This window comes from Oryza glaberrima, chromosome 7, assembly GCF_000147395.1.
Source record: "Oryza glaberrima chromosome 7, OglaRS2, whole genome shotgun sequence".
In the NCBI taxonomy this organism is placed as follows: Eukaryota; Viridiplantae; Streptophyta; class Magnoliopsida; order Poales; family Poaceae; genus Oryza; species Oryza glaberrima.
Window position 1 is genome coordinate 4,951,257 of NC_068332.1, and position 23,202 is coordinate 4,974,458.

Sequence of the window (23,202 nt, forward strand, 5' to 3'; positions counted from 1 at the left end):
CTACTCTCGACCTCCTCCCGAGCCCTTCCCCTCCTTCGACTTCGGATGAGGATGCACGGGCTTGGAGCAGGAGGTGGAGAGGGCAAGGAGCTCGCTTGCTCCACTCTGGCTGCTTCACCCACCGCTCGCTCCACTCTGCCCTTTTCCTCGCAGGGGAGAGAAAGGGGGAACATAGCGATGCTCACAAAAATGCGTTTAAACGCATTTAATTCTGGTTTAGGTACTTGATGAGTGAGGATGACATGTGGGACCCACATGGTCCCACCGCTTTTTAATTATTTTGTGGTGTAACTGACAAGTGATCCCACGGTTTTATTTATTTTCTCGGATCGAATTGCCACGTAAGCACCAGAGACAATATTACCACGGACATCTTTTGTATTGGTTTTATAAGCTAAGGGATGTGTTGTATCTAGTTTTGCGGTTAAAGACGAAATTCAAAATGAGCGCGACTAAATAAGGGACCTAAAGTGAACTATTCCAACTTGTGATCCTGACCAGGAATCACCTGGTCCATATTGGGCCGACCCGAACCAGATTAAAGCGGATCACTTCTATGCTTCATCATGTATATTGACATTGTGATATGTGGATTAAGACAACAACATGCTAATCTCTCACTAATCTAAGCTTAAGCAGCAGCAGCACTAATCCTATCTGCAACGTTAACCTGCTCATGCTCATGGTCATCATCGTCATCATCATCAGAGCCCTTGTACCTGTACCACTTGGCGCACGCGACGAACGCCAAGAAGTTGGCCGCCCCAATGGCGGCGATGAGGAGGTAGAACCAGTCCAGCCTCCCCTTGTTCAGGTCCTCGGCGAGCCACCCGCCGTCGTCCCCGGCGCCGGCGCCCCTCGTGGCGCGCTCCACGGCGGCGACCAGCACCCCGCTCAGGTAGCTCGACAGCGCCAGCCCGCTGAACAGCACCGACCCGGCGACGCTCCGCATGCTCTCCGGGAACTCCCTGTAGTAGAACTCCGTCTGGCTCACCTGGTTGAACGCCTCCGATAGCCCCAGCGCGGCGAGCTGCGGCACCAGCCAGAACGCCGACTGCCGCGACACCCGGCCGGTGTTCGACGGCGAGCCGGCGGCGAGGTCGCGCCGCCGCTTCTCGGCCATGGCGGCGACGAGCATGGCGAGGACGGACAGCGCCATGCCGACGCCCATCCGCTGGAGCGGCGTGATGCCGCCCTCGCGCCCCGTGAGGCGGCGCGCCCATGGCACGACGAGGCGGTCGTAGAGCGGGATCCAGACGGCGAGCGCCAGCATGGGGAAGACGGTGAACGAGCCCGGTGGCACCTCGAAGCTCCCGGCGCCGCCGCCGCCGCCGAGGTGGCGGTCGGACTGCGCCGCCTGGAGGATGACGTAGGTGTTCGTCTGCGCGAACGCGACGTAGTAGACGATGCAGGTGAGCCACACGGGGACGACGCGGAGGATGCACTTGGCCTCCTCCACCTGCTGGAGGCTGCACAGCCGCCATGGATTCTTGGGGTGCCCGTCGCCGCCCACCTCGCTCTTGGCGTCGACCACGACGGCGGCCTTGTCGAGGAACCTGAACTGGTCGGTGTAGGGGAGCCTCGACACGACGCCGCTGGCGTGGCGCGTCCGGAAGAGGGACTCGTCGGCGTCGGAGGGCGCGGCGGCCGACCGCTTCCGGAACGCGGCGACGGCGACGCGCGCGACGCCGGCGAAGGGGCTCCCCTCGGGGCGCACGCGGACGTAGAGCCCCACGCCGGCGAAGAAGAGGGCGCAGGAGGCGAGCATGAGCGCCGCCGGGATGGCGAGCCCGACCCACCAGCTCACGCTGCTCTGCACGTAGACGATCGCCGTCGACGAGGCGCAGACGGCGATGGTGAGCGTGAAGTAGTACCAGTTGAAGAAGCTGTTGATGCCGCGGCGGCCGGACTCCGTGCGCGGGTCGAACTGGTCGGCGCCGAACGGCAGGCTGCACGGCCGGATCCCGCCGGCGCCGGCCACGATGAACGCGAACGCCAGACCGAGCACCGCGAGCTGCCCCCTCGTCGCGCCCAAACACCTCCCCTCGCCGCACGGCGGCGGGTGCAGCGCCGGCACGCCGGCCGTCATCGTCAAGATGACCATCCCCTGCAAGATACAACGGAGATCAAGGTCTGGTTCAACGGCGGTAATGGCGATGTCGGGCTTACGATGAAGGTGGAGACGCAGCCGGCGGCGACGGTGGCGTAGCGGCCGAGGTAGAGGTCGGAGGCGAAGGCGCCGACGACGGTGGCGAGGTTGGTGGTGCCAGCGAACACGTTGAGCGCGACGGCGGCGTCGAGGCTGGACATGTGGAAGACGGTGGTGAGGTACACCATGAGGTTCGCCGCCGTGCCGATGCTGCCCAGCTTCTCGAACGTCTCGTTGCCGATCACGAACGGCATCGCCTTCCACCCCCGGTACCGGAGCTCCGGCGCCGCCGCCGCCGCCGCCGCGGAGTCTGATCTGGCATTGCCGTTTCCCACGTCGCCGTCGAGGTGGGCCTCGAGGTCGCCGCCGCCGCCGGAGCCGGAGACGGAGGGAGGCAGGGTCATGTCGCGGCGGCGGCGACACTTGGCGCGAGGTGGGAGGGACTTTGACTGGGTTTGCGGTTAGTTAGTTAGGTGGGACCCAAGTGTCAGCGTCGGAGGTAACACTGTTACCGTAACAAGAACTGGTAGCAATTACTAATTAGCTGCTGCTGTTGTCAACTGACAGGTGGGACCATCTAAAATTGGGCATTGAGTTGCGGCGTTTACACAAACAGAATTGACACATTCTGTTCTTTTGGTTGAGAACTAGACACTCATATTCAAAAAGACGAGTAAATTTCAGACAAATTTCATGGTGTAAAAAAGATTTGAAAATCCAATCCAAGTTATGTAAATCTTTATTAGCTCCAGCACTCAGGCTTCAAGACTGTATATAACTCGCAGACGATCACAACACACGCGAACATACGAACTAATTAAGTTGGCTATATTACAATGCGGAATATTTATTAGGCAAACCGGGAGAGCTAATTAACTAAGGTAGTGGTAGTACTTAAATTAACCAGCAGCAGAGCTAGGTGGTGATGACTGATGAACATGACAACATGTTTATTTATGCATCTCCCAACCAATCACGTCGTCGTCGCCGTCGACGACGACGATGACCTGAGCGTGTTGATGGTCTTCTCGAGCTCGTCCTTGTCGGCGCCGACGATGCGGCCGACCTCCTCGCCGCCCCTCGCCAGCACGAACGTCGGCATCGCCTCCACCCGCCAGGTCCGCGCCACCTCCTGCGATCATTCAGAAATCTTCAGCTGTTCGGTTCAGAGATTCAGAGAAGACGAGGGAAACTATTTTAACCGTTCGAGTGGTCCTCCACCCATTTATTGCATGTCATCTAAATGATTATAAAAAAATTAGAAAAAATATGAACAAGATAGATCAATATGTAATATATCAATCCATAAATATGTAACTTAAAATTCAATTTCTACAAGTTGTAACAAAAATAACAAGCAAAACTTAAATTACTATTGCATATTTACAATTAAATTTGTTATTTTTATTACAACTTGTAGAAGTTGAATTTGAACTAGCGTGTTTGTAGAGTAACATATTACATATTGATATATCTTGTTAATTTTTTTGAAAATTTTTTGCAACCATCAAGTTGACATGCAATCACCAGGTGGACGTGATAGAATCCATCTCCGAGAAGACGAGTTAAAACTTCCATGGCCAAAGCTCCATCAACCAGAAAAATCTTCAGCTGTTCGATTCAGAAAAGACGAGAGCTAGAACTTCCATGGCCGGCCGGCGACCGGGATACGTACCGCGAGCTCGTCGACGTCGACCTTGAGGAAGGCGACGTCGGTGAAGCGGCCGGCCATCTCCTTGAACACCGGCTCCATCATCTTGCACGGCCCACACCACGACGCCGAGAAGTCGATCACCACCTTTAATTAACCGGGGGGATCAAGAGAAGAGAAAAAGATGATCAATTAACGGAAGAAAGAACTATATACTACAATTATGGGTAATATAAATTACTTCCTCCGTTTCACAATATAAGACTTTCTAGCATTGCCCACATTTATTTAGATTTATTTAGATGTTAATAAATCTAGATATACATATATATGTGTTTAAATTCATAAACATCTGTATGTATATGGGCAATGCTAGAAAGTCTTATATTATTAAACAAAGGGTGTATATTGATCAATACCAGCTTTGTGGTGTTCTTGTGGGCGTCCCACAGCTCGTCCCACTTGGCCTTGGAGTGGACGGCCACCACGGCGGACTCGCCGCCCTCCTCGCCGGCGGCGGGCTTCGGCTTCGACGTCGAGAAGGCGCCGCCCATCTTGTTACAGTGAGCTGATCGAGGCACTGCAAGTCTGCAGCTGGAAGGGCTTGGGGTTCTTGGCTTTTGTAGGGGCTTGACCCCGTTGACTCATGACTCACATTTAATTTTCTTACTTAGAGCATAAGTTCTCTTTACAAAATATTACAATATTTAATATTCTCACTTACTCCCTCTGTTCCAAAATAAACCAACCTCCCACCTGTCCCAAATAAACCAACATCGTACAACCTCGTATCTTAGATGTGACAGTACGAGCTTAGTTTGTGATCATCGTACTGAAATGTGTCATATCTAATATGAGATTAATTTATTTTGGGATAGAGGAACTAAAGCATAAGTTCACTTGTAGCATAAGAAAGAGGACAATACTAACAACTGAACTACTCTGCTCGTCTCAAAAAACCGCAGGCTAAACTCAACTGCTCCACTAGAAAAGGAAAACTGAAGGCTGCTGTACTGTGAGCTGTGGTTTATTATAGTGCCATTTTTATTAATTAAGAGTGCATTATCTAGAACACCTTGATGAGTACTGCTAGTAGGTGGATGAAGGTATCTGATTCATTGGGGGGCCGTTTGGTTTAAGGAGCGAGATGACCCATTGACCATATGCACATCAAAAGTAACAGAGAGCATCAGAATCCCGTAAAACTCATATGTTCATCTGGAACACTCCAATGTTCGATCTGTCATCTTTCTGTTGCGGAATTTAGGTCGACTATTATCTATCTAATCATCAAAGAATATTAGATAATGACGGAAAGAGCCAAAGGAAAAGCATGCAAGGGGTTCATCTTTGAGAATTCAGTTCCCAGTCCACTAAAACAACTTTTGTCGATGAAATTTAAATCCAAATTTCAAACATAAAACCGTGGCACCTTACAACAATATGGATCTGAAGACGATAATTGAGCATATATCTATTATATACTAAATGATAAGCATGGAAATATACAACGATTTACATGCAAAGGATGAGACCGAATTAGATATGGTGCTATATACTTCTATCCTGCCGATATATATTACTGACAATAAATTCACACATGAGCTTGATCGTAACCTTAATTCATGGCTTTTCATCCCAATTAAATACTGCGTACTTGCCTTGGGAGGTTCCTCTCCTACTGCGAACTATATGTTGCCTCACGGCATCCTGATTGATGTGAAAAATGAATTTCATGTGCCTTATCTGCAGGCAAAAGAAACATCAAAGTAGGACAATATCAGGAGAAAACTGTGCTTTACAGTAAAAAAATGGGAAGAATGATTAGTTAAGAACAGTAAAATGGGACTTAAACTACTAATTTTACTGATGACACAAATGGGATCGAGAGAGTAGAATCTAACAGGGCAGGAATGTTCAAGAAAATGAGGGTAAAGATAGATACCTGAAGTAATGCATCAGAAATTAAGTGAGTGCATTCGTTGCATGGAACTTCTTTGCTATTGACGAAGATTGGAGCTTTTCCTATATTCGTTATGTGGAAAGATCCACCTTTATCCATCTTGATAATTGCCTATGCATCAAAATGTGGAATGAAATAATTAAACAAAAACTGCACTAGCATTCGATACAAATAATTGAAATATAACAGTATCGTTCTTCTGGGGTGGTGAGTAAACTTGATATATATATGCTATTATTTTCTGGGAGTAGTGTTGCTATTATTTAGTTATGTCCCATTGCTCAATAAAGCGTTTTCCTTTGGGTTTTCCAAAAGTGCAGGTGGCATTCCCTAAATGACTAAACTCAGCCAGAACCAATTCATCATGCAACTATGACTAAGATAACAAGCAGGTAGTAGATAGTATATAAAATTATATAAACAGTAGACGAATTCCACCACTCAAGTGGAGAAAAATGGTGAGAAAAACTTGCTTCATGCTTAAGCAGTGAACTGTATGAATATGCAAATATTGGCAGCTAGCACAGACTGACGATTTGGTGAGATAATGCTGTGACATTCACAAAAACCATTTGCTTAAACATTTGGTGATTTTTGTTTAAGAGGAAAGAAATGAAAGAGTAACAGAACTGCAGGGTCTAGGTGGGCATTGAATTCAAAAACAACGTCCGGTCAAAAAAAACAGCTGCAAACTTTTAGAACACTACTCATGACCAGAGTTAACCCCAGCATGAACTGACTGGGAAAAGGAAACCAGATATCCCCCTGAGGGCAAGTGTATTAAAGAACTTGTCGAATATTTGTCAAATTAAAACTTGTGATTTTTTTTGTTAAAATTGACTAATGGAAAAAACTTGTGTAGGAACAATTTTCAGTTTCAGTCTGCACAACTAGGACAATCTGAGAAGTTGTACTATTTGGGAACCACCCTTAAGGACAGACATGCTTAAGGCTCAATTTGCATACATTGTGATGTGCGTGCTTATTTTGAAAGATGATGTAAGAAAAGATAAGAACAAGTTCTCTGAGATAAATCAAAAAACGCTACATAAACTACATTGTCCAACTTTTGTCTTATCATCTAATCATATGCATGCAATATGTTCTAGGGTGCAAGAAGACATCTGTTTCCAACTTCATTCAGAACAAGAGAATTTACTCAAACCCCCAAACATCTAAAAGCAGTTCAAGTAAATGAAATTATAATGATTCACTACAACTTCAAATACAAATCCTAAAATCAGTTGACAACAAAACAACAATTGCCAAAGTGAAGGACAGGATTAATATGCAGCCCATTGAGAAGCTGAAAATGAGTAAGCTTTAAAGAATAAGCCAACAAGCATGCATCAGCCAATCAGCCTCATACTTAAAAGTATTGCCCTATTTAAACCAGTGTTGAACAGTACATACATATACACCAACCTTTATAAGGGCTCCCCCAATGGCACAAACATATTAGTACATCTGATCTGATTGAATATTTGCATACACTAAAAAGAATATACCATACTTCTTTTTCTACTCTAGGGTTTGTAAAAATAGGAAATTGTAACACGCCTACTTATTTATATTTTTGATACTCTAGAATGGTTTAGTATTAGAATGTTTGTTCCATACTTGTTAGCATGTTTCTACTACACAGGATACTCCCCAAAAAGAAAATAAGCAGAGATGCCATTGCTAATATTTACAGGAATAAGGTGCAAATGACACTACTCCAAGCAAATATCCAGAAGCCTGAATGCACAATGTAACAGTTTAATAAAGTTCCTGGTTTTAAATCATAAGATCTGAAATAAGCAAACGGATATGAAGGATTGTATCACAAGAGGAAAGATTTTCAAATGTTTGCATATAGAGGAGCTATAGTCAACTTATCCTAGTATTATCACAAGCTTAATTAGGGTCATTTGCATAGAGTACTAAAACGGAAGACTTTACAGAAATATCAGTGGTTCAAAAGGTCCCGGGAATATTTTCTTGTACATAATTATTTTTGTTGAACGTTATCGACCATGTCTGAAAAATGACATGTGACAGAAGGAAAGACAGAGAATGGTCCCTAAATAAATAAATAAATAAATAAATAAGGACCTCCATAAAAACTCCACCCGTCCAAGGCTGTTTGCCATATTAGCATTTTTTTTTTTGTAAAAAAAAATACCTGTTGACGGGATATTGTATTCGCCTTTCCTTCTTTTCCCAAATCGATGTCGACATGTTCCTCACTTGTTTCTCTCCCAAGTGTAACCTGCATCAGAAGAGAAGAAAAAACAAAGATGGTATCATCATATCAAAGAATTGTTTTATAACATATCGATTAACCATGACAATCTTAGCCTGCATGATGATCTTGTTAGCTAAACACCGTATTAAACAATTCAACTGGTAGTAAAATAAGACAACAAAACATATGTTGATATGATTGGGCAAATAACAGTAAGGTGTTATATTCTCTTGACTCAAAAATGCCTTTGCTGTTCACTACAGAGATAGAACTCTTTAGTTCTCCATGAATAAGGAATATACACGTGGGTTTAATTTCACCTAACCATTACATCTGCTACTGCATTATGCAATTAAGATTAAATTAAATATTGCTTATGCTTACCTCTGGATCCTTTATGTAGTATTTCAAATGCTGGCCATAAAGAACTGCAAAAGCACCATGGGACATAATAGATCTGTTTGTATTAGAGCGGGCACCTCGTTCTAATCTTATCAAATCTTTCCTACTTTCAAGAGACTGAAACCTGGAAACTGATCAAGCAAAAGCAAATAAGTGAATAACACTAATAAAGAAGCCCCAGTTCAGCTTCTAAGCATATGACCCCGTTGCCAATTAAGAAAATCCTGAAACACAACAGCCTTGATCTCAACTACATTTACCTTCGGGCTGGATGAAATCAGATTCTTGATCCCATGGAATTAAATCCTGATCAAGTATCTGCAGCAGATGTTTGAAATGTCAGAAGCACCAAAGTAAACAAAGCCTTATAAATTCAGCCAAGAAAGAAGTATACCAAAGCTTCTATGTCGAAATAGTTTGGAATACCGTCCTCACTGTCAGATCCTCCCCCTTCTGGGCTTGAAGTGGTTGTTATGGGATTAAGAAATTCCACATCTGGCAATGCATGCGCTGAAATGCTGTTTTGGGTAGTAGCATCACAACTTATTCCTGACTCATCAGGAACCTTAGAATTCATTTCATCAAGCACTCCAATACACTCATCCAAAGCCACACTCCCCAAGTTATCAAAACATTCATGTTGCACTAAACCACATGTAGATTTTTTAACAAATTCTGCAGCAGAATGGAAAGTTGATGTGCATGCATTTGCATTGCTAGCATCAACAGGCATAACAGGTGACTTGCTTCTTACGGTACAAGATTCATTAAGACCCACCAAAGTTTCCTTTTGTTCCAAGGTGTAAGGTTCCAACTTCATTGTAAGTAACAATGGTTGGACATCACTAACCAAGTCGGTGTGATTCAAGTCAGCAGCATTTAGTGGAGGAATAGGTTTGGCAGAAACCAAATGCATATTGTGCTGCGAATTCTGGTCACAAGTAGAGGTGGATGCTACAGGCCCAGGTGTAAAGATATCATCATTGCAAGGGATTTCAGGATCTTCAGTGTTTAATATGCACACAATACCAGCACAAGGAAAAGGCACTTCTGTTGTGTATATCATGTCCACTCCAGAAATATCTGCCACATCATGCTTCTCATGGATTGGATCTGTGTTGTTACCACAGGCACTGCTTACATGAGGAATGTCCAGAAAGTGCTCTTTGGAGATGTCCTTCAGAATAACATTAGCATGTCGATCGCCTAAACCTTCCAGATTTGGGTCAAGAGAAGAATCCAAAATATTCTCGCTATTAAGTAGCTCAAAGTCTTCACCCTGACTGGCATCCATTAAGCATGAGTGCATAACTTCACCTTCTGTTGCATCGTCTAAGCCAGATCCAGACATTCCATTCTCCACATTCACCTTGCATGAAAATGTGTCAATGTTAGTAGTTTCCTTTTTCTTGTCATCAGAAAAGGCAAGAATTTCTTGCTCTTTGTGATGCACATCTGTCAGCATGTCAGGTGCATTAACACCCTGAAACTTCTTCCTAGTAGGAGCACTAGGTGCCTGAGAACACCAATGTTCACTCATTGCTTTTAGCGAGCCTGGTTCTTGCAATATTTCATTGCTGTTACCAGAAAACTGGTTCTGTTTTATGCAATCTTGATCAGTATTCAGTAAAGCCTTTAACCCTGTCATTCCATTGGCTGATTCTTCACAAAGAATTGGTTGCTGAGGCTGCACACAGTCCTGGACATCAGAAAGGTCCTTTGGAGAGGCAATATTCCTTTCACTTGACTGAATGTTCTTTGGCATGAAGTTGTATCCATATAACTTACCTACATCAGAACAGCCATTTGCACTTTCACAATTAGTGCTTCCATCACTTGCCACTGTCCCAGCAGCTTTATCATGCCTTCTATGGGATATATAATGTCCATTATCTTTGGCATGTACATCTTGTCCATCAGCATAGCTTTCGCCTATGTGACCATAGCCATTTACAACATCTGGAGCTTGATTAACGTTATGGATCAAATGATTATCTTCCAACAAGTTAAATAATCCATCACATACACAATCACTACCTACAGGGCATGAACAGGGTGTGATAACATAACCAAAATCTGCAGCCAAACATGGATCATGGCAGATTCTCTTTCTCATTGCATAATACTGATTCTTTACACTCTCAATTTTCCTCTTCCTGAGAGAAAGATGTTTTCTCCTCACGTAGAAAAGTTTATGTGCTTTGGTCGGGTTGGAGGTTGAAAGTTCAGTCTCATACTTGACTATGAGGGCAGATGCTTGTCCTGAGGTCTCTGAGTCATACAGCAATGAGGACCAACGATCCTGTAATTCTTGAAGAGTGAATTTGTGGGAAAAACATACAGCTCCTTTAGCCAAGGATTCCAATGAGGCACCAGCCTAGAAGAACAAGAAAGATGAAGTTAACAGGATACAAATAAGATGGCATATGAAAGTGGGAAAGTTTTCCCAGCAGTAAAAAGTATGGACCATGGACTCCCAAGTCCCATCCAAGTCCATCCTAACATTATAGTCATGTGGCTGACATGACCAAATAGCTGCAGCCAAGCTAATTGCAACTCATAAACCCACCAACAGTGGCGCTGGTCATGCATGAAGGTACTAGGGCTTGGTTTATAACTATTTGTTGTAGATGTAGCATTGAGTCTATATACCCAAGAAACATCAAAGAACAAAGCGATGCCAATAGTTTCAAGGGTTGCCACAATGAAATGATGCTCAAGGCGGACCCAAAATGGAGTGAGGGTGTGACTATAGTGAACCTCAATTTGGTGTATAGATTCATATAGTAACATTTCACAATTAATACATGTATCATAATACCAATGTTTCTTAAAACAGTCTTATAGTGAACTGGGTACTGTAAGTTTCAAAAGTCAGAACAGGATTGATGCTATAAGGACTAAGCAACAAATGTATCAAACGCAAGTAAAGCACTGCAACATTTTAAATCAAATTGAGGACCATTTAGGACAAAACTTGCTGGGATTTGGTGATACTAGGTGACCCAGTAGTAACTATACAACTTCACAAGAACAACAGTTTGACGGGAAAAAAAATCCCCTACAAGGTTCTTAATTATGCAACTTCACAAGAACAACAGTTTGACAAAAAAAAAAAATCCCCTACAAGGTTCTTACGGAAGTTAAACCATACAGTAGATTGACGAAAAAGTGGACAATAAACAACAGAATAGTAACCTAATATTTTTGCGAAAACAATAGTAGCCTAATGTATCAAGTATCAACACAAGTTGAGCATTCCAACAAACTTGAATTGAATTGGATGACCCAATTATTCAATAGATACTCGAATGCGTCAACATCTCACACTACCACCAAACTACCCAAATCCACAAATGGAACCATTCAGGAAGTCCTATCCACAGTATTAGCAGTAGACTAGCGGTAGCAGTAAAAAATATCTTGAAATTAGAGCTGCTCAGAAACATTCTAAACTCTATAAAACCTGCAGACACCCCAATCTCTACACCCATCTCAGTTGCCAGTTAGGAAGTGGCTCTGATCAAACTGAACTTGAGAAACTGCATCGATTAGCCAACCAAACATTCGAAAATTCCCATTACAACAGAACAAAACCCTCGACTACAAAGTCCACTTGAAATGAGCGGCTCAGAAACATTCTCGAAATTCTCCGCACGAGACGCGCGGGCGCGGCGCGGCGCATCGGGCACGCCCTCACCCCCCGAATCGCGGGCCACGGGCACCCCAGCAGCCGCGGAATTCCGCCATGGAGAAGGAGTTTCGAGGCGACACGGAGAGGAATAGGTCGGAAATTAGGTGGGTGGGGAGAATCCTTACCTCGACGGCGTTCTTCAGCAGGACGTCGTCCTCGGCGGTCCAGCTCGCAGCGGCCGACATGGTGACCATGCCCCCGCCGCCTCGTCCCCTCCCCACCACCGCCACCGCCACCGCCACCGCCCGCACTCTCCGCTCGCCGGACGGCGACCACGCGGCGTCGAGAAGGCGCAGTGATGGGCAGAGACCCCCTCCCTCCCCCAGAATTTGGCCCAGAGACCCCCCCCTACCCCCCAAAAAAATTAGGCCCAATTATGTTCTTCGGCCCAAACGGCCCAGAAGCAACTAGGGTTGGTGGGAGTCCAGTCCAGTCCAGCAGGCAGCCGCGCCAACTCCTTCGCTCTTCGCCCGCCGCCGCCATTGTCCCCGCCGTCCCCGCCGTCCACGCCGGCGCCGCGCTGAGCCGCCGACGTCGGAGCGACTGCGACTCCTCCTGTCGCCGCCCGCCTTCTCCAGTTCCCCTCTGCCCGTCTCCGTTTGGCCGCCGCCCGCCTTCTCCTGCTCTTGGCTGCTCCACGCCTCCACCGATCCGGCGCTCCACCCTTCAGCCCAGAGGTAACGAACAGATCAACGAAACCACTAGAACAGCTGCCTAAATCGATTTGTGATTAGAGATTAGTGAATCTGTGAATAACTGAATATGCAATTTATAAATTGCTACTGATTAGTGAATGTGTGCTATTGTTTGTAGGATTGGTAAATTGTTACTGATTAGTGATATTGCGTCGTTATTTCAGAACCATGCGGCCGCTTGTGGATGCTGTAAGACATTATTTCTATCACATTTTCACTAAATTTGTATTTGTATATCGGCTTTGATGGTGCAAGAAAATTTTAGCGCGTGACATGATCGTGTGAATCAGGACTACCCAAGGAAAAATTCCTAGCTACGCCACTACCCACCATCGCGGCCGCTGCTTTCCCCTCCCTGCCCCAAATGCTCCCGGCCACCTCCACCGTCCCACCCACCTCGCCCCTTCCCCACTCCCGCGCTGCCCCGCGCCGCCACCTCCGCGCAGGGCTTCTCCACGGGTCCGTGGCGACGGCGGCGGTGGTTCGGGCGTGCGGGGTGACGACGGCCCACCGTCGGAGGATGGGCTCGGTTCAGGCGAGCCCCGGGGCAGGCGGATGGGAGGTGGCGATGGCGGATAAGGAGGGGGTAGGGGTGGAGCGGCTAGTGGAGGTGGCGCAGAGGGCGGCAGACGCCGCGGGGGAGGTGCTCAGGAAGTACTTCCGGCAACGCGTCGAGATCATCGACAAGGAGGATCAGAGTGCGTGATATTATCCTTGGGAGTTCTAAAACTGAATATTGCCATTTGAGCTTGAAAACTGAATATCCTTTGGTTGTGTTTGCCAACTGTGAATTGACTGAATTCTGTTCCAGGTCCTGTAACTATTGCAGATAGAGAAGCGGAAGAAGCAATGGTGTCAGTCATTCTGAAGAGCTTCCCTTCCCATGCCGTGTGAGCTTGCCTGGCATGATTTACAAGTTTTTTTCAATCGTGACTTCTGATGCGTATATAACAATGTGATTAATAATGTTTTCTTTACTGGGTATTATTCAGTTTTGGTGAGGAAAATGGTTGGAGATGCGTGGAAAAGTCTGCTGATTATGTTTGGGTTTTGGACCCCATAGATGGAACAAAAAGCTTCATAACTGGTATTGAATCTTAACTGCTATCCTTGGTTGCCAAACTAATTTCAATGTAACTATGACGATTGCTTACTTGTTTGTAGGCAAGCCTCTGTTTGGTACGCTTATTTCACTCTTGTACAAGGGGAAGCCGGTATGCTAATTTTCTTTGCCCATGCCAAGCTATCTTCATTTCCATTGTATTTGCTTCATTCTTGTTCACCACTTTGTGAGCAGAATTTAATTAATGATGCTTGGTAATGTAAAAGTATGTACACTCAATAGATTAACCTGAATCTGTTGGAATTGCCATCAGTGAACTACCTTTACATGGTACCTTGATACAACTTCCAAAGCATTATTTCAATTACGGAACACATTTTCATATTTGTCCTCTTTCTGAACACCTGGTCTTAGTATTGTATAGATGTTTGATATTCTCTTTCTATTACTTATTCTTTCTTTTTTGCGAGGATTTTCTATAACTTATTCTGGACTTCTGTTCTTCCTTTCATTAGGTTATTGGCATCATTGATCAGCCAATCTTGAGAGAAAGATGGGTTGGGGTTGATGGGATGAAAACAACCTTAAATGGACAAGAAATATCTGTTCGCCCTTGCAATGTCCTGGCACAAGCTTACTTGTATGTATACAGTATTAGATTTTACTCCCTCCATTTCCTTTTTATAATTTTTTCTTCTCTCGAAACATAAGGCATATATGTGAATTCATTGACATTTGACCCCCTGCCACTCTGCTCTTTCGAACATGTCATGTCTTTGTCTCTAATATCTGTAAGTAACACTTTCACTATGAAAGAATGGTATATTTATTTTCTCATCATTCCCTTGATTCAAGACCATAATAGTCCTTGTGTCCACCCAAAATATTCCTTATGTTTTGAAACGGAGAGAGTGGATCTAAGATATTAAGCACCACACATGACATTATAATCTTGAATTTTTACTTCCCGTGTATAATCACAAGTGTTGTTTGTGTGCCAGATATACAACAAGTCCACATTTGTTTGCAGGAGAAGCTGAAGATGCATTTATTCGTGTACGGGATAAGGTATGGATTATTGAACATGACAATCTCTACGTTAAGTAAGCATTCTCAGTTATTGATGTTACACATTTACACATTTGCTATTTTACTTATTTCTGATGCAGGTCAAAGTCCCACTGTATGGTTGCGATTGCTATGCCTATGCTCTTCTTGCCTCTGGTTTTGTAGATCTTGTTGTTGAATCAGGATTGAAGGTATGAGTCTACCCTGTTTATGTATTTCTTCCTGTTGCAAAATAATAGTTTTCTTTATTTATAATCACATGAGGATTTGTTCTTTCACTCACTTATCTGGCTGGGAACAAACTGCCCAAGCAAGCTGAATATGTTTTGAGCTATTTAAGTTGGGTTCATTTCGTCTGTGTCTTGGTTTGGCTAGTGTGGAAGCAATACTTGGTTTACCATCCTTTTGTATTCATTGAAATATTGAATCAAGAAGAATTACTATATATAAGTTGTTTTACGAGTAATTTATTTCTTCTGTTGTGCAGCCATATGATTTTCTCTCATTGGTACCAGTCATTGAAGGAGCTGGAGGTTCAATAACAGATTGGAAAGGAAACAAGCTCCATTGGCCTGTCTCTGCGGAATCACGGCCTGAAAGTATAATTTCCAGCCTTCGCATTACGACTCTACAAAGTCTATTTCAATTTCTTCATAGTTGCATTGTACCTCTCCCACTTTTGATGCAACCGAGAAGCAATATTTGCATTATAATTTTAATAAAATTTTGTGCCGCTTCAGTTGTGCACTTTTCCTGTTTATACATATCATGCTGAACTCTCCCCATTTGCCTTTTTTTTGTAGGTTTCAATGTGGTGGCATCTGGAGACGCCCGTGTCCACAAGCAGGCCCTTGATGCGTTGCAATGGCACTAGTCTGCAAAACACATCCAAGTTTGGTCTCTAAACAAACATGAATGTGTTATTCATGTGTCCAATAAACAGTGTATTTTGTATGCTTGCGCCGTGAGCGACTAGTTATTCAAATTGCACTGCCACTAATAAAATCAATTTGATGGTTATTCGGCTAGTGGTGTGCTCAGCTTGCGAGTGAATTGCGGCTGTCCTGGTAGAGAATGCATGTATACCAGGAAAAATACAAATATTTGTATTAGTTATTTCGAAAAAAACACCGCACCTATGAGGTAACGACCGGAAAAATACAAATATTTATATTAGTTATTATTATTATTATATATAGAGTTATAGATTTTTGATTTTCTCGTAATAATCCCAAAATTAAATACAGGAAATTCTTCGCAAAATCGCAGGTGGGGCAATTCTGTTTTGTGGGACGGATTCTTTGAGGAGAACTAAATGGGCCGACTTTCCGGTAAGATTTAAGTGGGCTAAATTCAGATGCGGGCCTGACATGTTATGGGAATTAAGTGGGCCAAATTCAATCGTGGACCGAATTCGCTGGCGAGAATGGAGTAGGCCAAATTTATTGTTGTCGTGATATTTTTGTGGGCCAAATTCATTCGTGGCCTTTTGGTGGGCGGAATTTGTTTCGCCGACCAAATTAGAGAGAAGAGGAAAGGAGAAGTTTGAGAATACATACAAAATGAGGGCAAGCGTATGATATTGGCCTAATCCATTCTCGGAATTAGTATAATTTTTAAACTTAAAAAGTAAATTAGTAATTGTAATTTTTTTAAAACAACATTTGAATATATTTTTTAGAAAAATATTATTTCGCGATTCAGGAAACGTACATTTTTTTCTTCGCTTGTGCTTGGAACAAACGCAGTGCAGTTGATAGCTTCCTTTAAGGAGGCACATCCTGTTAGTGGGTAGGATGGTACACCGTATGACCGTACAAATGTACTGTATGCACCGGTATCTTCTTCCATCGTATATTATTGCCGTACGGAAAATCATACGCGTTCGTACATATGAGCAAGATATTGTCGGGGGAAATAAATCTTCATTAAGTACTCTCTCCGTTTCATATTATATATCGTTTTGACTATTTTTATATTCAAATTAAATTTGATCAAGTTTATAAAAAATTTAACAACATTTATAGCATCCGGTTAGTTTCACTAAATATGATATTGAATATGTTTTGATAATATATTTGTTTTGTGCTGTAAATATTGTTATATTTTTTGTATAAGCTTAGTTAAACTTAAAAAGTTTGAAATGACTTATAATACAAAACGATTATAAACGGAGGTAGTATCTCTATCCTAAAAGAACATATATTTTTTTAAGAAATAAAGAAAAGACACTCTCCTAGAGTTTGAGGTAGAAGTGAATAGGATGCCTCGTCCAGTCACTGTGTCATGTATGTGTCTTTTCTGTTACTTTGGATTTTTCTAGTCTTGTGCTCTTGCAATTTAAGAATTGAAAGCTTCGTTTTGAAAAGAAAACATTGAAAGGATCTTGAAATGTGATGGAAACATCCCAATATAAATATTTGCCACGTTTGTGGCAATCAGCCTCCAAAAATATATAGATATTAATGTGTAACGCGTTTAGTAAGTAATGCCCAATCGTTTTCTTCAAAACGACAATTGAACAAGCTGTGCCTACCACACGCCCACACATGTTTTACGGTGCTTCATTGTTTCCAAAGTTGCATTCTCGTCTCCTTCAACTATGGTGCACATGATTTTAGAAAAAAATCCTAAAAGAGACTTGGTTACATATAGTGCAATCAAGTGGAAATGTGATCTGCATTAGGACAAAAGGACAATTTTAACTGAATAAAAGGTAGCAATCACTAAAAAAATGCATTTTCGCATGCGGTTCAAACCTATTTTTTCATGCGGTTGGGTCGTCCATCTGCGTAGAGGTGTCTATAAAAATCGTGATTTTTCCATACGGTGGTGCACCCGCGCGCGGAAATCCATTTATCGTATGTGGTGCTTATGTCGTCCCCATACGAAAACAAAAATTTGCAAAAAAAATAAATTATATATATATATATACCAAAAGTAGAAACTTGAAACCCTAGCCCATCTGCCCCACCGCCCCCACTCCTTTGCGGCAGCGGAGGATCCCACGCACACCGGCCATCAGGAGAGGAGAAACCAAGGGAGAGAAGGAGGAGAGAAGGCAGGATTCGTGCGGTCAGAGGCTAAGCCCGCCGCAGCCCTCATCGATTGCGCCACTCCCGCCGTCGCCCAAGCCTTCCGCCACTTGATCCATCCCGGTCGGATCCACGGCCGACGAATCCGCCACATCGCGCCCGCTGGCTGTTAGGAGAGAAGAAGCCAAGGGAGAGGGGGAGGAGAGACAACGGGATTTGCATGGTCCAAGGCTGAGCCCGTCGCCGCCCGAGCTCACCGCATCCCTCATTGATGCCGCCACCACCACTCTTGCCATCACCCAAGCCCGCCGCCGCCGCCAGCCCGAGTAAGAAGTGGGAGAGGAGGGGAGAAGTTGGAGAGAGAGCGTGGAGAGAAATGAATGTGGAGAGAGGGGGAGGCCGTGAAAAAAGAGAGGTGAGAGTGATAAGAATGGGGACTTAGAAAATTTTGACGATGCTGAGAGGGAAGAGATGGGGGAGGTCAGACTTGTAAGTGGGTCTCTTAAAGGCCTGCCTAGGAAAATGCATTTTCGCATACAGCCACTTAAGAGCCCTCCTGGGAAAATAACTCTATTTTCGCAGATGGGTCTCAAGTTATTTTCCCAGGCGAGCCTCTTAAGCGACCATATGCGAAAATGCATTTTCGCAAGCGACCCTTCAACCGACCCGAGGGAGTGATTTTTACAGATAGAACGAGTTATGGTCCGCCTGCAACCTTAAGGGATCTTGTCCACAAAAATCAATTATATAGTAGTGATTTTATTTTTATTCTCCTATTTAATTTTCATCAGATTTTTCCCTTTTTCCCCTTCATGTATGTGTAAATCTAACTGATATTTCATGCATTTGTTGCCCTACATATTATAAGCCGCTACCAAAATTTGAACTTTAAAAGTTAATTTTGATTTTTTTTGAGTAAAATGCACCAGCGGTCCTTAAACTTGTCAGCAGGTTTCACTTAGGTCCACGAACTTGCAAAGCGCACATCGAGACCTCTAAACTTGGTTTATTGTATCATCCCGGTCCAAAGCCGCGTTTGACTGTGGTCTTGCCTACGTGGCACACCACGTGGACGATGAAATGGATTTTTTTTTTATTTTTTCTCCCTTCTTCCTTCTCTTTTCTCTTTTATGAAAAGACGATGACATGGACGATGACATGTATGAGGCATTTTCATCTTTTCAACAAGGAAGAAAGAGAAAAAAAAAGAAGGAAGAAGAGAGAAAAAATAAAAAAAATCCATGTCATCATCCACATGGCGTGCCACGTAGGCAAGACCACGGTCAAACGCGGCTTTGGACCGGGATGATACAATAAACCAAGTTTAGAGACCTTAATATGCGCTTTGCAAGTTCGTAGACCTAAGTGAAACCTCCTGACAAGTTTAAGAACTGCTGGTGCATTTTACTCTCTTTTTTTACCGAAGTTTTATTTTTCAGCGCTAGTAACGCATATATAAACTTTTATCCACATATTTTTCACTGATAAACCTAACGGCTTATAATCATCATTCGCCCTACCGATGGTAGGCAAAATTTTCTAGAGCAATAAATCGATTTATGTGCCCACGTCACATAATTGTATATGATATGTAAGATGTTCCTTGAAACACGAAAGAGGCCTTAGATAATTGACGCTATAGTGATATTTTCAATCACGTCCTTTGGGAGCCCCACGAGGGCGTTGCCTGGCTATTTGGAGTACTATCCCTACTAAACTAATCTAAACCCAAATATATTTTGGTTATCAAGTTGTAACCCAGAGATCGTCCGTACGACACTTAATAAAAGGAGCATCAACGGTCATCCATCACCATTAGCGAGTTAATTAAATTAAGTAGGGGTTTAGTAGAATCCAATGTGGGCTACACCGTGCGTGGACACCACACACGCACCTGTGGTGCTGGCTTCGGATACTCCGTGCCATTTTGCGGTGTGGCCACCCTCCTCGGATATCTACCGACACGTCATCGACTTGGTACATCATCTACCATTAAAATATAATTAGCCGTAAATACGATCATCTGTGTTAAGTTAAATGACTAAAAAACCTAACCAGTTGACCTATACACACTTTATGGCTAGTCGTACAGCTTTAGATACATACTAACACCATTAAGGTTGTGTTCTTTTCCCCTCTTTTCCAACTCACTTCTTTGTTTTCCACGCGCACGTTTTTCAAACTACTAAATGGTGTATTTTTACAAAAATTTTCTATATGAAAGTTGCTTTAAAAAATCATATTAATCTATTTTCAAGTTTTTTAGACTAATACTTAATTAATCTCACTATAATCGTGTGCTTTATTTTCCGTGTCGAGAGGTAAGGTTGGGAACCTTGTCTCGCAAATGCAGCCTAATACTTGACCACTTCCTTCTTCTAAAGTTAGTTGGAGCTTATATTGCAACTCGCTACAATATATAGTCTACTTCTTTTCTCTCTCATATCCTCTCTGCTTCAACTCATCACAAATTTAATGCGGCAACTCTTATATCATGCTAACATTATCTTATTGTAGTACTCGTTCTTAGTATAATAGAGGAAAATCTACAAATGTTTTGGAGAAAATAGGCAAACTAAAAGTCCTTTGGAATGAAACAATATAATATCAAAATGCAAGAACTCAGAATTTAAGAAGAATAAAACATAGGTGAGCTACATGGTTATTTTCCTCTAAAAATCCTATAGAATAGTATATTCCATGGAAATTTTGGGAAAAAATATAATACGAATCAGTGTTCCAAAGAGTTTTATGGAAATATTTTTTCCCATATGAATGATACAAATATCTTAGAATTTCCATATTTTTCCATTGTCTCAATAAAAAGAACTATTACATACGTGCGAAAATACAATACATTCGTACATTCTAAAGAAGCCCAGATTATTTTTAGCGTGTTACGTTTCTTATCGAGCGATATCATCCAAACATACCGACCAAAATTATGTGACAACACATAAGTTAGTCGCACTGTTAGCATCATTTCTGTTGAAGCCAACGATTTTATCATGTCTTGTTTGTCCAAGAACCCTAGAGCAAATATTCCATGGCCAGAGCCTCACACCGTACGGTACGGCCCGTACGACTTGTACCTGAACCACCTGTTCAAGTTCGACTGGAACAGTGAGGACAGGGGACAGGAACAAGTCTAACCTGATCAGGACAGCCTTTGACAACTCCAAAGGAAAAATTAGGCATAATGACAGTACATAAAACAATTGATCTTGATGGACATGAGCAAAGATTCTCCGTACGTTGGCCGGCGCAAAAGTTTAAATTTCCATCCAACTTTGTAGATTGCTCCTTTGGTTTGGTGTTTGGCCGTTCAATCAGTTTGCTTTTGGACTTGAATGGCTTCAAGATGGCTTTTGAGGCTATAAAGGGGCCATTTTTTTTCTTCAATGTGATTTGGGGCATGCTTGGAAGCTTTCTTGATGTCATTCTTCTTTTTCATTTTATTTCTCCTTTCGAACTTTCTCTTTTTTTTGCTTTTTCTTTTCTCCGTGGAGTGATCTGAAGTGCTTGTGTTGTATGCTTCCACTATTTGCAAGATCAGAGATCACAGACCATATATAAGGGTCATGTGATTATGAAATTATATAGTGGTGGCAATAATGCTCGGGGGCTTTGGTTGTGCTATCTTGTTCTGTTTTGGGGTACAACTTTTTAGGTACATGCATAAAAGGAAAAAAGGTATCAAGAGGCACAGATGGCATATTGGTGTTATGCTCTTCACATGAAGCTTATTGAAAGAGAAATAGTGACATTTTCTTTAGCGAGTTAGCTACTTCCTCCGTTTCACAATGTAAGACTTTCTAATATTGCCCACATACATTTAAATGTTAATAAATCTAGACATATATATGTGTTTAGATTTATTAACATCTATATGTATATGGGCAATGCTAGAAAGTCTTACATCGTGAAACGGAGGGAGTAATATATTTGAGAACAAGCATATTTCACCATGGATATATAGAGGCTGTGTTTAGTTCACCCCCAACTACCCCAAACTTCCAACTTTCCATCACATCACAACACATCCAAAACTTTCCTACACACATAAACTTCCAACTCTTTTTCTAAATTTCCAACTTTCCCCAAACTTACAACTTTTTTCAGGAACTAAACACAGCCAAATTGGTCTAGTTTTTAACCTCTATACATGAAACTAGACATAGTAAATTTTCGTCAATTTCTAGAACCTGACAAAATAGACTTATTTTATATGTATCCATCTCTACTAGTATATACTTTACACGGATGATTATTATTGTTTGCCTACCTAGAACAAGATAGAAACTAGAGTAATGACCGACAATTGTTCCCACCTAACTTTCTCATGTTTCCATCATTTTAAAGCCTTAAAGACACATCACCACCATACAATACCAGAAAGGAAGGGGAAAAAAGAACAAATACCACTTGAGCACCCACTCTGTTACGCAATGTGTCTTTGCCTATTCAAATCACAAGTTCACAAGTCACAACTAGCTATAATGTTACCATTGTGCGCGATAGTAGATATAGATGTATATACAGTCTTATTTCTTTTATCGAGTTGGTAAAAAAAAAGAGAGTTACCAACAACAGAGAAAAATGATTGTCACAAGCTATACTATTCGAAAGTGTTTGACGCATTGTCCTTGCTCGCCATGATCAAATTACTCTTAATGAGTTAATCTATCATACAAATAGGCTTACCTTTAAGAACACTTTTTAAGTCCAACTAAACTCCATTTCCACACAATTTTTATCTAAAAGTGTGTTTCAACTAGACGATATTATACCCCTAAATAAATCAAAGAGCATCATCCAAGAAGCAAAACCTTTTCTTTCTAAACAACCACAAATTGTCCCATAGATATTCACAACCACATCGAGCCTATTTAACAACAATAACAGCAACAACTGCAGCTCAGATCTGTACTCATGCCCATGTCCCCTAGTGGCTGCCACACGCCATGTAGTAGTGCAGTGCCCCCACAACCAGCTGATGATACCGATCGTGCTGTACCACACCACACATCATGAGAAACAAAATTAATAGCACTCCTTCCATCCTAAAATAAATTACACGTAATCTTTTAGTATAAATTTATAGAACCAGATTATATTCCATCGTACTATGTTATTACTACCTCCATCCGAAAATATAAAAAAACATATGAATACTTTCTGATATTATAAATTTACATATATTTTTTATCTAAATTTATGATATTGTTATATTTTGGAATTGGGTGGAGTGC

General features: G+C 42.6%; 4 protein-coding genes across 5 annotated transcripts; 1 reads left to right on the forward strand and 3 right to left on the reverse strand.

The window, feature by feature from the left end:
• Window positions 1-566: 566 nt before the first annotated feature.
• Window positions 567-2,553, reverse strand: LOC127779388 (protein NRT1/ PTR FAMILY 2.9-like). The gene is made up of 2 exons (XM_052306127.1): window positions 2,170-2,553; window positions 567-2,107 (listed from the first exon to the last, which is right to left on the reverse strand). The coding sequence occupies exons 1-2, from the start codon at window positions 2,551-2,553 to the stop codon at window positions 632-634; spliced, it is 1,860 nt and encodes a 619-aa protein (XP_052162087.1). The 3' UTR covers window positions 567-631.
• A 304-nt stretch (window positions 2,554-2,857) lies between these two features.
• Window positions 2,858-4,493, reverse strand: LOC127779389 (thioredoxin H2-1). Its single transcript, XM_052306129.1, has 3 exons — window positions 4,220-4,493; window positions 3,825-3,947; window positions 2,858-3,281 (listed from the first exon to the last, which is right to left on the reverse strand). The coding sequence occupies exons 1-3, from the start codon at window positions 4,352-4,354 to the stop codon at window positions 3,123-3,125; spliced, it is 417 nt and encodes a 138-aa protein (XP_052162089.1). The 5' UTR covers window positions 4,355-4,493; the 3' UTR covers window positions 2,858-3,122.
• Window positions 4,494-5,151: 658 nt separating this feature from the next.
• LOC127779387 (uncharacterized) lies at window positions 5,152-12,350 on the reverse strand. Its single transcript, XM_052306126.1, has 7 exons — window positions 12,215-12,350; window positions 8,790-10,772; window positions 8,656-8,713; window positions 8,378-8,526; window positions 7,931-8,017; window positions 5,746-5,874; window positions 5,152-5,546 (listed from the first exon to the last, which is right to left on the reverse strand). The coding sequence occupies exons 1-7, from the start codon at window positions 12,281-12,283 to the stop codon at window positions 5,424-5,426; spliced, it is 2,598 nt and encodes an 865-aa protein (XP_052162086.1). The 5' UTR covers window positions 12,284-12,350; the 3' UTR covers window positions 5,152-5,423.
• A 176-nt stretch (window positions 12,351-12,526) lies between these two features.
• On the forward strand, window positions 12,527-15,935 carry LOC127778364 (bifunctional phosphatase IMPL2, chloroplastic). 2 transcript variants are annotated; one of them, XM_052304949.1, is made up of 11 exons: window positions 12,527-12,766; window positions 12,903-12,973; window positions 13,075-13,482; window positions 13,596-13,674; window positions 13,777-13,871; window positions 13,949-13,998; window positions 14,363-14,487; window positions 14,849-14,915; window positions 15,017-15,106; window positions 15,403-15,514; window positions 15,719-15,935. In XM_052304949.1, the coding sequence occupies exons 3-11, from the start codon at window positions 13,149-13,151 to the stop codon at window positions 15,787-15,789; spliced, it is 1,023 nt and encodes a 340-aa protein (XP_052160909.1). In that variant the 5' UTR covers window positions 12,527-12,766; window positions 12,903-12,973; window positions 13,075-13,148; the 3' UTR covers window positions 15,790-15,935. The 2 variants fall into 2 exon arrangements, with proteins under 2 accessions (XP_052160909.1, XP_052160910.1); XM_052304950.1 differs by having other exon boundaries at window positions 12,949-12,973.
• The last annotated feature ends 7,267 nt before the right edge of the window (window positions 15,936-23,202 follow it).

What these genes read in the sequence shown, in the direction of transcription:
- LOC127779388 (XM_052306127.1), bottom strand. Translation starts at nt 2,553, where the DNA reads ATGACCCTGCCTCCCTCCGTCTCCGGCTCCGGCGGCGGCGGCGACCTC. An exon ending in GCTGCGTCTCCACCTTCATC is followed by an intron (nt 2,108 to 2,169) that starts GTAAGCCCGACA and finishes TGTATCTTGCAG; the next exon opens with GGGATGGTCATCTTGACGAT.
- LOC127779389 (XM_052306129.1), bottom strand. Translation starts at nt 4,354, where the DNA reads ATGGGCGGCGCCTTCTCGACGTCGAAGCCGAAGCCCGCCGCCGGCGAG. An exon ending in ACAAGAACACCACAAAGCTG is followed by an intron (nt 3,948 to 4,219) that starts GTATTGATCAAT and finishes GGTTAATTAAAG; the next exon opens with GTGGTGATCGACTTCTCGGC. An exon ending in TCGACGTCGACGAGCTCGCG is followed by an intron (nt 3,282 to 3,824) that starts GTACGTATCCCG and finishes GAATGATCGCAG; the next exon opens with GAGGTGGCGCGGACCTGGCG.
- LOC127779387 (XM_052306126.1), bottom strand. Translation starts at nt 12,283, where the DNA reads ATGGTCACCATGTCGGCCGCTGCGAGCTGGACCGCCGAGGACGACGTC. An exon ending in TGCTGAAGAACGCCGTCGAG is followed by an intron (nt 10,773 to 12,214) that starts GTAAGGATTCTC and finishes TTGTTCTTCTAG; the next exon opens with GCTGGTGCCTCATTGGAATC. An exon ending in ATTTCGACATAGAAGCTTTG is followed by an intron (nt 8,714 to 8,789) that starts GTATACTTCTTT and finishes CATCTGCTGCAG; the next exon opens with ATACTTGATCAGGATTTAAT.
- LOC127778364 (XM_052304949.1), top strand. Translation starts at nt 13,149, where the DNA reads ATGCTCCCGGCCACCTCCACCGTCCCACCCACCTCGCCCCTTCCCCAC. An exon ending in AGCTTCCCTTCCCATGCCGT is followed by an intron (nt 13,675 to 13,776) that starts GTGAGCTTGCCT and finishes GGTATTATTCAG; the next exon opens with TTTTGGTGAGGAAAATGGTT. An exon ending in TTATTCGTGTACGGGATAAG is followed by an intron (nt 14,916 to 15,016) that starts GTATGGATTATT and finishes TTTCTGATGCAG; the next exon opens with GTCAAAGTCCCACTGTATGG.